Consider the following 13,765-nt stretch of genomic DNA (forward strand, 5'->3'; position numbering starts at 1 on the left):
AGAAGCATCAGAGCTGAGTTGAATAAGCACAGTAAGCTTCTACCTTTATCTTTGATGTCATGTAAGAGATTGTCCTGATTCATGCTATCACTAGTTATAAGAATTCTACCAATAAGGGTCATTTTTGCCTCAGATACAGTCTCTGTGTCCCTAATGGGGTTGGTCCTGGGGCTTGAACTCAGGGCCTGGGTGCTGTTCCTGAGGTTTTTTTTTTTTTGCTCAAGGAACTATCCTTTTTTTTGGGGGGGGTTGGGGTGTCCAGTTGTGGGGCCTGAATTCTGGGCCTGGGCACTGTCCCTCAGCTCTTCAGCTCAAGGCTAGTGCTCTACCACTTGAGCCACAGCGCCACTTCCAGCTTCTCAGTAGTTAATTGGAGATAAGAACCTCACAGACTTTTCTGCCTGGGCTGGCTTTGAACTACAAAACCCATATCTCAGCCTACTGAGTAGTTATCTAGCTATGAGCCACTGGTGCCCAGCTTCACACTTGTTTTAATAGCTCTACTCCTTTCTAAGCTTAGACAAGTTACTTATTAGCTTCCTTATGCCTTAGTTTTCTCTTCTCAAAAAGGGGTGTGTGTGTGTGTGTGTGTGTGTGTGTGTGTGTGTGTGTGTGTGTGTGTGTGTGTGTGTGTGTGTGTGTGTGTGTGTGTGTGTGTGTGTGTGTGTGTGTGTGTGTGTGTGTGTGTGTGTGTGTGTGTGTGTGTGTGTGTGTGTGATTATCTACCTCATAAAATGCTATGCAGGATTTTTGTTGTTACTTTAAAAAATTGTTTGTTTGTTTTTTTAATTATTCTATGGCTTGGTCTCAGGGCCTTCTGGTTGCTAGGCAGGCACTGTAAGCTTGCTGAGCCACCCCTCCAGCAAGGATAAATTAAATTGTAGGTATAATGCCCCTGAATCATTACCTGGCATAGGATAAGCTCTTTGGAAGTGATGGGTGCTAAGGAGGTATAAAAATGAGCAAATCTAGCTGGGTGCTGGTGGTGGCTCATGCCTGTAATACTAACAACTTAAGATGCTGAGGTCTGAGAATTGTGGTTTGAAGCCAGCCAGGGCAGGAAAGTCTGTGAGACTTTTTTTTAAAAAATATACATATATATATATATATATATATATATATATATATATATATATATATAATAAAGATACTGTACAAAGGGGTTACAGTTATATGAGTAAGGTAATGAGTACACTTTCTATTCAGCACTGTTAATCCCTCCTTTGTTTTTCTCCTACCATCCTTTTCCTCCTCTCCTCCTGCTAAACTACTAGAAAAATAGGAAATAGAGCTGTGGTTCAAGTGGTAGAGCACTAGCCTTAAGCAAAAGAAGGCCAGATATAGTACCTAGGCCCAGAGTTCAAGCCCTAGAACCAGCACAAGAAATAAAATAAAATAAAATAAAATAAAATAAGCAAACTTCTAATTAAGTAGGCAAGAACCCAGCTGATACCCAGGTCTGATCAGCCACAGAACCTCCAATCTATCTTGGTAGCCTACTTAGACAATATATAGACCTCAAAGCTCCATGCTTCAGAGATCCCCAGGCCAGAAATTCTGACTAAGGGGAAATTGGACACGCAGACAAAATAAGGCCCATGCTGTGCTGGCTGCTTCCCACAGGGAGAGGAGCAAACACCAGTGCCAGCACATTTTGAGTGGCTTTCTCCATCACAATCCTTATGATGTATCTGAAATGGGTCAGGTCCCAGAGTGGGCAGCCCAGATATTACAACTGTGCTTGCTAATCTGAGCTGAACTGGTCATCATCGATCCTGAGACAACAGGGAGCTACAGCCTGAGAGATGAGGATGCATCGGAGAATGGTCTTGGCAAAGGAGAATCCATTGCTCAACCAGTTAACAAGTTGGTAACCATCACTGAAAACCCCAAAAGAGACATTTTCTCCCTCCAGATGGCAGACTGGCACTTTGGGAACCTGACTGGCACTTGCACTACAAGGAAGGGAAATGATCCCAAGGAGTTGGCATCTCCAATCTATCCCCACCCATTACTATATCTTAGCCAACTGAGGCCAAGGGGTGCTAAGCTTCTGTTCCTGTGTCCACACCTGCTGCTCCACTACAAGTCAGGAGGTATCTATTGGAACTCTTGAAGTGTATGGGGACATAGCAGCTGAAAGTATGCTTAAGACAGGGAATGAACTTTCTGTAAGATCCCCTGCCCTCTGCCAGAGCATGCCTATGGTGTTCCATAGGCATGAGGGCCATCAGGACAGTGATATTATAGGTAATTTGCTTAGGGTGTTAATCCTACTAGTAGTACTAGTAGTACCTCTAGCCCTCACCAGTACCAAGGAGGGTCAGAGCAAGAAGCCAACTTTAGGGCCCAGGAAGGAGACTGGCCCTCAGACAGAATCCAGAATGTAGACAGAGAGCCTCTAGATGCCCTGTGACCAGCTTGGCTATCTGATACTACTAGAAGATCCTGGTGCCTCAAGCCAGCTACTTCTGACTGCTGTCTAGAAAAACCTATTAATTGCAGCTAAAGGTTACTTTGCAGAGGAGGTCTTTCCACACTCTTGCCAAAGAGCTTAACTCTCCTGGCTTTTTTTTTTTTTTTTGGGGGGGGGGGGTCCGGTCGTGGGGCCTGAACTCTGGGCCTGGGCGCTGTCCCTCAGCTCTTCAGCTCAAGGCTAGCGCTCTACCATTTGAGCCACAGAGCCACTTCCGGCTTTTTTCTTATGTGGTGATGAGGAATCAAACCCAGGGCCTCAGGCATGCAAGGCAAGCGCTCTACCACTGAGCCACTTTCCCAGTCCTCTCCTGGCTTCTGAGTGGCAGGTAACCATACCAGCCATTTCTGAACCCCAAGTGACTCTCTTTGTACCACAATCTGCAGCCTCAACTTTAACCAGCCAGGCCTCCCCTTCTTTCAGATGCTTCATTTCATTAGAAGCCATGATTGTTTTCATTTTAGGGTATATCTCAGACTTCTCAGTCCTCCAAAATATTCTGCCTAAATACTCCAGGATAATACTGTCTATCATTTTTGTAGACACTGCATGAATCACTGCTATTTCTGGGGACCACAGATCAGCAACTGGAGGTAGATTCCAAAGCAGTGGTCATTTCCAACAAACTATCTACAGCCAGATCTGTGCCATAAATCGTTCATTGTTTCATTCATACTCCCCCAAAAGAAAGGGCCTATGCATCCCAGATGGCCCTCTGGGTCTGAGCTTGCCCCATACCAAATGTGCAATAAAGACTTCTTAGAAGGTGGGTGGATCACCTTGGTCTTGCAGGATTAGTCTTGCAGAATTATTCACCCAAGGCCCAGCAATTTCCTCCCTGGCAGGCAAGGTTCCTACTCTGAGCTGCCAGATCCCAGGCATCCCCTACCAGCTGCCCTGACACTTAGGGCAGAAGGGGTGCCCAGTTCTAGCCCTGCCCATCACTTGTCTCCTATTAAAGGAAGAGAAGATGGCAGGAAGTGAATCTGACCTCTAGGTCAGTCTCTCCATAGGGCTATAGGGCCCCTTAGTCAGGCAGCAAATGCCTGCAATGGACTTCCCTTCTCTGGGCCCCAGGAAAGGCTGGCAGGAAGAAGGGCCTCAGCAGCAGGCGTCCAGTAGGGGGCTGGCCAGACAGGGAGGTCCTCAGTGTTGTAGCTATCAGCCGGAGACCAGGCTCCAGGAAGGAAGGAAGGGCAACTCTGGCTGAGGCCAAGATAAGGAAGGAACCATGCTCAGCACAATAGGCTCCCACAAGGCTGGGAGGCCTCCAGTCAGATTCTGCCTCAACCTGGCCTCCTGTGTGTTCATATAGCCCATGTAAATATTTACTGCTGTTTATAGTCCAAGTCTACTGGGTACTTTTTCAGGGTCTAAGCTATAACCCAAAGGTCTGTGTGCCCCAAACCACAACTGCCCTTCTGCCCAGAGATTCTAGGCCCATCTAACAAGAATTATAGGTATTGCCGGGTGCTGGTGGCTCACGCCTGTAATCCTAGCTACTCAAGAGGCAGAGATCTGAGAATCACGGTTCAAAGCCAGCCCGGAAAAGTTTAAAAAAAAAAAAAAAGCCAGCCTGGGCAAGAAAGTCCATGAGACTCTTATCTCCAATAAACCACTCGATGGGCTGGGAAGGTGGCTCAGTGGTAGGGCACTTGCCTTCCAATAAACCACTCGAAAACCAGAAGTGGTGCTGTGGCTCAAGCTGTAGAGCGCTCACCTTGAGCTGAAGAGTGCAGGGACAGCACCCAAGCCCAGAGTTCAAACCTCACAACCAACCAAAAAACAAAACAAAACAAGACAAAAAAAGAATTATAGGTATTATTCTTTCTTCCTTGCTTGCTTGCTTTTTGGCTGGTCGTAGGGCTTGAATTCTAGGCCTGGGTGCTGTCCCTGAGCTCTTCAGCTCAAGGCTAGCGCTCTACTGCTTGAGCATGGTGCCACTTCCAGCCTTTTCTGTTTATGTGGTCCTGAGGAATCAAACCCAGGGCCTCACGCATGCGAGACAAGCACTCTACCGCTGAGCCACCTTCCCAGCCCATATTATTCTTTCTTATGTGCTTTATGGGAGAAACCCAGTCCTGGAACACAGGGGAACTTACGGAGCTCGGTCATGGGTGAGGCCGTTCTGCCGCTGAGGGTTGATTGGCGGAAGGATGGGTTTGCTATTGATCTCCAGTCCTCTCCTCAGCGTCTCCCGGATCTGTTCTGTGTCTGCAATGATATCACCAAGTTGCCTGATAGCCTGTTGAGCTCCCAGCATCCTCTAGCCTGTCTTTGGAACTTGGCTCAGCAGAAGTGTGCTGGCTCGTTTTAAGTCTGCTTTGTACACCAGACATAAGCAGTGAGTAAGTACAGACTGAGGAGACAGGGTAGATGAGACACAGTGCTCTCAAGGAAGTTTCAGAAGGATGCTCCCACTGTCCTTTTGTCTTTTGTCTCAGGCCTGAGGTTTACCTTAACATGGCCCCACACAGTGACTGGCAGACAAGGCCTTTGCAGCTGCTTCAGACTCTCAGGAATTTTGCCAACCGAAATGGATGCTAATAAGAGCTCCAGTGTCCTACCATGGACAAGCAGGAGCTTGCTTTCTTTTTTTGGTTGGTTGTGGTGCTTGAACTCTGGACCTGCATGCTGTCCCTGAACCCTTCAGCTCAAGGCTAGTGCTCTACAACTTGAGCCACAGCGCCACTTCCAGTTTTCTAGTGGCTTATTGGAGATAAGAGTCTCAAGAACTTTCTTGCTGGGGCTGGCTTTGAACCTTGATCCTCAGATCTCAGCCTCCTGAATAGCTGGATTACAGGTGTGAGCCACAGGCACCCAGCTTAAGCAGGAGCTTTTTATATTTGTTACTAGGTTCTGGGTGGTCAACTAATGCCTGTCAATCCCTCTTGAGCCCCAGTCAGCAGGACATATCTTCCCATTTTTGCCTACTGCTGGGAACTCTGCCTCCATGGAAATGGCAAGGGCTGTGAGGTGAGAAAAGGATTATCTCTCTGCACAGTGCTTTGATGGTCTTTGGAGTGAAGCTTACTAGTCTTGTCCCCTATAAGAGATTTTGATCACCAGGAGCCCTGTGGCTCGTGCCTATAATCCTAGCTACTCAGGAGGCTAAGATCTGAGGATTGCGGTTCAAAAGCCAGCCCCAGCAAGAAAGTCCTTGAGACTCTTATCTCCAAATAACCACCAGAAAACCAGAAATAGTGCTGTGGCTCAAGTGGTAGAGTGCTAGCCTCAAGCTGAAGAGCTCAGGGATAGCACCTAGGTCCAGAGTTCAAGCCCCACGACCAACCAAAAAAAAAAAAAAAAAAGATTTTGATCTAAAATTCATTTCTGTACACTATATAAAGGAAATTAACATTAATTATTCAAAGGGTGGGTTTAGATGGGGAGATGATTAGTAACTTTTTTAAATTGACTTGTTACAGTGGCATGAATTACCTTTATAATAATAATTAAAAAAAATAGGTGCCAGTGATGCTTGCCTGTAATCCTACTACTCAGGAGGCAAAGATCTAAGGATCACAGTTTGAAGTCAGTGTGGGCAGGAAAGTCTGTGAGACTATTATCTCCAAATACGCACCCAAAAAAAGCCAGAAATGGAGCTGTAGCTCAAGTGGTAGAGTGCTAGCCTTGAGTAAAGAAGTTTAGAGGCCCTGAATTCAAGCCTCAGGATACATACACAATTATTGAAATTATGGATCTTTCCTTAAATTACGTGTGTGTGTGTGTGTGTGTGTGTGTGTGTTGTGTGTGTGTGTGTGTGTGTGTGTGTGTGTGTTACCGGTTTTGAACTTAAGGCCTCACACTTGGTACACTATTAAAATCCAAGCCCTTTCCTAAAAACTACTTGAATCCTGCTTCTAGCTCTTTTTCACTTCAGTTGTTTTTCAGGTAGTTTCCAGCTAGAAGTGTAATTTTTTACTAGAAGTAGTTTTCAGGAAAGGGCTTGGGTTTTAGTAGTGTACCATGTATGAAGCCTTGACTTCAAAACTAGTACCGCACAAAAAAAAAGTTTCCATTTTTTTTCCTGGACTGGCCTCAGACTCAATTCTATCTGTGGCTTTCCAGGAGATCAACGTTATATACTATCCCTCTTGGTTTATTGTTGAGTTGATTAGCCTGTAACTATGACTCTCCTTTTCACTGGAGTAGCTGGGATTACAGGCAAGAAACCAGGATCACAGTGTGAGTCCTTGGGCCCAGCCAAAATTACCGCTTTTGTCACAAACAACTGAATGATTCTAACGACTATATACTCTCTGAATCTCTTATAGGCTTGACACATTATAAGAACAAGCAGGAAAGAAAGGAAGGGGTCAAATATTTGTCCTAGAAAAAGAAAAATCTTTTGAGGGTTCTTATATAAGTGGTTCTTATATATATATAAGTTCCATCCCTTATATCTATATAAGGGATGGAGCTCCGTGGTAGAATGCATGCTTAGCATGTACAAGGCCCTGGGTTCCACCCCCAGCATGTGAATGCATGTGTACATATGCACACAAATCTATACATACACATAGACCTGCACACAAATTTCATGTACATAGCCTTTTCCCTTTTCTTCATGACTGTAGGCATCTTATTCTTTTTTTCTTTTTGTTGGTCATGGGGCTCGAACTCTGGGTCTGGGCACTATCCCTGAGCTCTTCAGCTCAAGGCTGAGCACTCTGCCACTTGAGCCACAGCTCCACTTCCAGTTTTCTGGTGGTTAATTGGAGATAAGAGTGTTACAGATATTCCACCTGGGCTGGCTTTGAACTGTGATCCTCAGATCTCAGCCTCCTGAGTAGCTAGGATTACAGGCGTAAGCCACTGGCACCCAGGTAGGCATCTTATTCTTTAGTAAACAAGAAAAGATAGAGAAATTGAGAAAGGAAGTAGACAGAATACTGCAAATGCTAGCATATACAATGGCTGCCTTTCCTCTGGTGTTATGTAGGGACACTTTTTGCTAAAAATTACAACTGTTTCAGTAGCCAAGACCAGCATGGGGAGCTTCCACATCCTCCTTCCCTAAGACTTTATCAGAAGGCAGTACGTACAGTGACCTATCACAGTCTCTTAAACTGCACCTGCAGGACAGTGGTATAAGGCTGTTTGTGAGCTGGTCTTTCACTCTCATTGAAGGCCTGGGAGGACCTAAGGATCCTCTGGTCTGGCACAATCTTCAGGCCAAAGCTGGGCCCTATGACAATTCCATAGGCCAACACTTGTTCTCTTGTGCTTCAATGGACTGTGGACTTTTTCCTGAAACTGTTCTATGGCTTCCACTCACCTCTATGCTCTGATGGCAAGGGGCAAAGTGAAAACATGATGTAGAGGCTGGGAAGCTGGCTCAGTGGTAAAGTGCTTGCCTCACATGCATGAGGCTCTGGGCTCAATTCCTCAGCACCACATAAGTAGAAAAAAGCTGGAAGTGGCGCTGTGGCTCAAGTGGTAGGGCGCTAGTCTTGAGCTGAAGAGCTCAGGGACAGCACCCAGGCCCAGAGTCCACAACCCCCCAAAAAAGAAAGAAAGAAAGAAAGAAAAGAAAACACAATGGTCCTTCTCCTGGTGATTCATTTGTAATACACACAGAAAACAGCTAGAAATGGGTTATGAGAGCTCCCTTAATTCTCCCATACTGGGAGACTTCACTTAGTCAGACCAGGAAATAAACCATCGAATGGAACCATCCTAAAGATCCTGAAAACTAGCCTGAAAGGACAAGGGAAAAGCAGGGCAAAGGCTTCTACCTTTGCCAGAAAGCCGCCGGGGCTGTGTGCCGATGCAGATACTCCGGCTGTCCTCATCGTCCTCAGGAGGCCGGCTCAAGTCATCCCAGGCACACTTGGCACTGACGCCACTCAGGTTGGAGCCGTCTGTTTCGATGCCTTTGTCAACTCTCTCCTGCTTGAAAAGAATCAAAGAGCCAGAGTTTCTTCAGAGAACTAGTGGCCCAAGAAGGTCACCCCAGTCCCAGCAATGACCCTTATAGAATGTACTGGACCCTTGTAGGGGCTGAGTGTGGACAGCTGCTACAAGAGCAGGGTCTCTAACCTTGTTCTGCTCTGGTTAATGTAGGAAAGGCTCTGCCTGCCACTGGACTCCTCTGGGAAGCCAAGAGGAATGAAAATGCCAGGTAAACATCTCTATCATCAACCTTCCAGCACAATGGCTTCTTTGGAGCCTGGACTCTGCTTTACCCGTTGGCCCAGAGCTGAAATAGCAAAACAGGACTTCCCTGAGAAAAGGAAGAGTCCTTTCTCTTCTTCCTGATCTTTCGACAATACACCCATACACACCACCTCCCCACTCACTGCTGTAGCAAATAGGGTAGAAGCAAGCCTGTCTTAAGCAAGAGAATCCACAGCTGCAGTCCCTTAATCTGGCAGCTAGAGGGGGCAGTTTCTCAGAGCAATAGGGTTGCTGGTCCACTAGCTGCCAACTAACTTGTTTGGCAAGAGTTCAAGATGGGGTTCTTTACTATTTCTTAGGCTGGAATGGGGGTCTGGAGGGCAATGACCATCTGCAGGCTCCCTTGAAGGCCCTGCTTTTGGGCAGACTTTGGCACCATTAAGTCCAAATGCTCTCCAAACAGCCTCAAGGAAGAATTGTACCCAAAGCATCCCTGAATTTTCTGGTAAAACATAGTTCTGTGATTCTGGGCTTTGGATCAAAGGTCATTTAGAAGGTTACAGCAACCTTGCCCATAAACAGCCATGTGAGCCAAATCAATTACTTATGACTAAGTACCTCAACAGAGACTACATTTCTGTCTGCCAGTTCCTCTCCCTAGAGCACCTCAGGCACCAAATTGGCCGCTGGTCAGCCAAGAAGTCTGTCTGGGGCTCCCAGATAAGGTATTCTCCTCAAGGCTAAGGACTGGTCACAGGTGGCCTCTATCACATCAATCACTCTTCTGGTGCTACCATAAGCATGGGTGAAGCTGGAGATTCTGGCAGGGTGAGGCTGGCAGTAAGGCAGGACAGCAGCAATAGGTGCTCTAGGCAGGGAATGAGGAACAGGTGGCCCTAGTTTGCTCAGGGGAGACCCTGAGTGTCTCCCCTTCCACTGATTGCTCCGTGAGGCCATCACCTAGGTGAATAGCTAAAAACAGTCACTGTTTGGCTTCATTAGTTCACTAGTCCACTACTTTACAAGAGTTAAAACCCAGAAAAGTGAAGGGACTTGTTTAAGGCACATAACTAACTCATTAGTAGCAGACCTTAGATCAAAGGAACTGAACAAGCTCTCAATCTATGACAAGTAGGCCCCAACAAGGCACAAGCCAACACTTGAGGGTTCTCCTTTGGAACACAGGGCCATAGGAAAAAAAGCTGTGCTTTTTCCCATGGGTGCCTTGCAGCACTCCACTCGGTACTGTAGGTCCTGCTGGCTGATCCCAAGGAGTCTGCAGACTTGAGAAGTTCTCAGTAGGTAGATGATGGTTTGTTTACCCTATTAGTTCAAGGGGTCAGGTTCTTTCTGAGTAATTGGCACTTATGACAGACCAAACAGGCCACAGTGTCCCATGTTAGATCTCAAGTGTGATGGCACAACAAGGGCTTAGGGAAACAGAGCCTTCATGGTTCCTGGTTCTTCCATTAGCAGAGGCTATATGGAAACCAAGCTTAAAGTAGAGAGATCAAAAGATCCTTGCAACAATTTGAACAATTTGTTAAAGGCACAAGGAAAACAGAGGAGCATCATCTGTAAATGAAGAAAACTTATGCTCAAGAGCTCACAAGAATGCCACACACACAAAAAAAACAGGGTCTGTGAGCTACATGTCCACATGCCACAAACCTTCTGGCAGCTGTCTGTGTCCTGCCAGCACTTTACAAAAGCAAGAAAGGCTCTGCTTACCTTGTCACCAATGCAAGGTAGGCAGAAGGCAGACAAGTGAGCAGCTGCCTGCTGTGCTTCCACTTCTGAGCAGCCAGCAGGAAAAGGCATTGATGCCCTTGCAACTCTCGGATTATTTCATATTATGCTTTTGGTACTGGGATTTGAACTCAGGGCCTTAGGCTTGCCAAGCACACACACTACCACTTGAACCACATTCCCAGGCATCTACGGCTTTCAAAATTTACCTATATGCCCAAGGAAGCCAAAACCAAAGGTGATAGATATTCTCCAGGCAGGTATATAATAAGGGCAGCAGTAGGCCTATGGTCTAAAGACCCCTCCACACTTCAAGGAGTACCAATCCTCCCAGGCAGAAGTGGAAAATGTGTTGGGAAGAATAACAGGATCTTTAGGCCAATCAATAATCATCCTGTAGCTGGGCCTCAGAGTCATTATTCCCTGTGGGTGGAGTGGCACTGAAAATTAAACCTCTGTTCTTTTTTCTTTCTCCTTTAGGTAGTAGTAGGGCTTGAACTCAGGGCCTTGAGCTTGCAGGCAAGGTGCTCTACTTCTTCAGTCATGCACCTTAGACCTTTGTGCTTCTGCCGTTTTTCCAATAGGGTGTTGTTTTTTGTTTGGGTTAGCCTGGACCTCAATCCCATACTGCTGGGATGACAGGCACACTAGTTAAGATGATGGAGTCTCAGGAGCTTTTTTCTTGGACTGGCTTCAAACTGTGATCCTACTGATATTTGCCTCCTGAAGAGCTAGGATTATAACTACCCTCAACTAAATCTTTTTTTTTGCCAGTACTGGGGCTTGAACTCTGGGGCCTCGGTGCCATCCCTGAACTTCTCTGGCTCAAAGCTAGTGCTTTAGGGGCTGGAAGGTGGCTCAGTGGTAGAGCGCATGCCTTGCATGCCAGAGGCCCTGGGTTCGATTCCTCAGCACCACATAAGCAAAAAGAAAAAAGCCGGAAGTGGCGCTGTGGCTCAAGTGGTAGAGCGCTAGCCTTGACCTGAAGAGCTGAGGGACAGCGCCCAGGCCCAGAGTTTAGGCTCCATGACCGGACCCAAAAAAAAAAAAAAAAAGCTAGTGCTTTACCACTTGAGCCACAGCACCACTTCTGGCTTTTTTTTTTTTTTTTTTTTTTGAGTAGTGTATTGGAGATAAGAGTCTCACAGACTTTCCTGCCCAGTCTGGCTTCAAACTGCAATCCTCAGATCTCAGCCTCCTGAGTAGCTAGGATTATAAGCACCTGGCTATCTTTGTTCTTTTACAAAGGAGAAATGGGATAATAAATCCTGGACAGAGAAGCAATATCCACTACAATTATTTTCTTTTGTTTCTGGGATCTAACTTGTTTGAGTTGATATACAATTTACATACAGTAAAACATCTTCTTTGTAATTCAAAAATATATGTGCCTGAGACATGCTTTCCTGGGTTGATATCTCTTCTCCTTTATTTGGACTTCAGAATTCAGGGGATAAGTTCCAAATCATGCCATATTTCTACTCACTCACATATAAAGCTCCTCCATTTTCCCAGGATGAAAGCCAGTGTTATTTGGAAGAGGCCTAGGCACAGTGTGCTAGCAAGGTTTTCCTCACTCAAGACATACTTGCAGGTGTGGATCGATCTCAAATATGGTCTCTCCCCTCCGCATGTCAGTTATCAGCCAGGGGCCACCAGCGCTGTGGACAAGGAAAGGGGACACGATGGTAACTAGAATCTAAGGCCATTAGCCTGGCCACTAGCATTCCCAAAATGCAGGGGAATGAAAGTTCATAGGAACCATAGAGAGTACCTACAGCAGCAAGGCACAGAAGACCTCACACATGTGGGTTGACAGAAGGACTCCCATCACTAGGCAGCCAGCCCTCCTGTCCCCCTCCCCCCAGGAACATTACTCACACAGGCACTGTCCGCAGCAGCTCCAGGATGCCCTGCCCATTCCACTGCTGGGCTGAGTGTAGCTCCTCAGTGCAGACACCAACAATCTGAGTCCCAGGACAAGAGGCAATGTGTTAATGCCCATCCCTCTTAGCAGTCAGCCAGGCTCTCTCTCAGGGGTCATCTCAGAGAGGGCCCACAGACAGGATCTGGCCTGATGTGCTTCAAAATGAGATGGACAGGTTAGGAAGGAATAGCTGATGGCCTAGGAGATGCCTGGGTCCGGATGGGCACTGAGACTGACTCTTGCCCTTGCTGTAACAGGTCAAAGTCTGGTGGCATATAGTCTAGCTTTCAGCGGCAAAGGAGAAAACAACTCAGTTTGGATCCACAGGCTGTGTCTTTGGAAGCAGGGGTGGGTCAGAGAGGTATTCTAACAGTCTCAAAGCCTTTATGCACATCTCCAGGAAAGGTTATACAAAGACTAACTGGTCTTTGGTGGATGCTGGGGAGACCACACCCCTTCTGGGAGGCAAGAGGCCAGTTTGGAGCTTGCTTCCTGCTTGGAAGCCCCTCACTTCTGCCACCTCAGCAGGCAAAATTGTGAAAATCAAACCATTTGATTACCTCACAGACCCTCAGAGGGAAGAGATGACCAATGGGAACCTCTTGTTCCTGAACCCCTTCCCCCACTACTCTTTGTCTTTCTGGATCTTTCCCACTGGGAAGGCTCCAACATCCAATAGTCCCACGGTGTCTTACCTGGAGGAAGGTAACTACCCCAAAGGGTGTCTGCACAGGCTGCATCTGTGGGTCCTCTGTCAGCAGCATGTGCTGAATTCTTGACTCACTGTTATCCAAAGGGCTGTGCCAAGACACATGGTCTCCGCTGCAGAAGGTGTTCTCTGTGGAGACATAGGAGAATCCTCAGCATTTGGAACAAGGACTGGAATCTATCCTGGGACCGCAGAAGCCCAGGTTGGGAGGCTCCCCAGCTTCTGGGGGCATCCCTTATGAGAAGGAAGAAGCACTTGCTGCTGAAAGAAGCAAAGAGTTGTTGATATTTTCAAAATACCAAGTGGGTTCCTGTTTGCCCATTCTGTTGGCTTTCAGTACAAGGACAGCCTGCCAGTGTGGACACTCCAAAGGCTTTCAGAATCTGTTGTCCTTCTCAGCATCCCCACTGGAGGGCACAGTGGCAGCCATGATGGCATCTGCCAGCAAAGAATAAAGGGCTTTTCTCTGGGGCTACCTGGCCAGCAGTGTGCAGGAAGGCTGGAAGGCCATGTGAACCCTTCTCCTTGGACACACAGACTAGGATTTCTGTGCTGTTGAAACAGCTTGGACAGGGAACATGCAACCAACCTTGGCAGTCCTTGGAGATCTAGAACCAGTTTCCCATGAGCAGGCAGACTTAGAGATTTCTGAAGAACACTGGAGGCTTTGAAAAAATGGAGGACTAGACAGTGCCTCTCATGGCACACAGAATGTACAGGCAGGAGAGGCAGCTGGTCCATGAGGTCAGCCACCCCAGAACTGATACCATCTAGGGGTCCT

At 46.9% G+C, this 13,765-nt stretch overlaps 1 protein-coding gene across 3 annotated transcripts in view; it reads right to left on the reverse strand.

Moving 5' to 3' along the window:
* Window positions 1-13,765, reverse strand: part of Sufu (SUFU negative regulator of hedgehog signaling) — a 101,316-nt gene that overhangs the window by 33,840 nt on the left and 53,711 nt on the right. For 2 of the 3 annotated variants that reach the window (XM_069994516.1, XM_069994534.1), the window contains exons 4-8: window positions 12,971-13,113; window positions 12,230-12,315; window positions 11,937-12,009; window positions 8,218-8,374; window positions 4,579-4,690 (exon numbers count right to left, since the gene is read on the reverse strand). In XM_069994516.1, coding sequence (XP_069850617.1) covers window positions 4,579-4,690; window positions 8,218-8,374; window positions 11,937-12,009; window positions 12,230-12,315; window positions 12,971-13,113 — 571 coding nt within the window. The remainder of the gene's footprint in view (window positions 1-4,578; window positions 4,691-8,217; window positions 8,375-11,936; window positions 12,010-12,229; window positions 12,316-12,970; window positions 13,114-13,765) is intronic. The other variant, XM_069994526.1, reaches the window with a different exon arrangement.

The sequence above is a fragment of the Dipodomys merriami genome, unplaced genomic scaffold, assembly GCF_024711535.1.
Source record: "Dipodomys merriami isolate MVZ:Mamm:240054 unplaced genomic scaffold, mDipMer1.0.p SCAF_102, whole genome shotgun sequence".
Lineage (NCBI taxonomy): Eukaryota > Metazoa > Chordata > Mammalia > Rodentia > Heteromyidae > Dipodomys > Dipodomys merriami.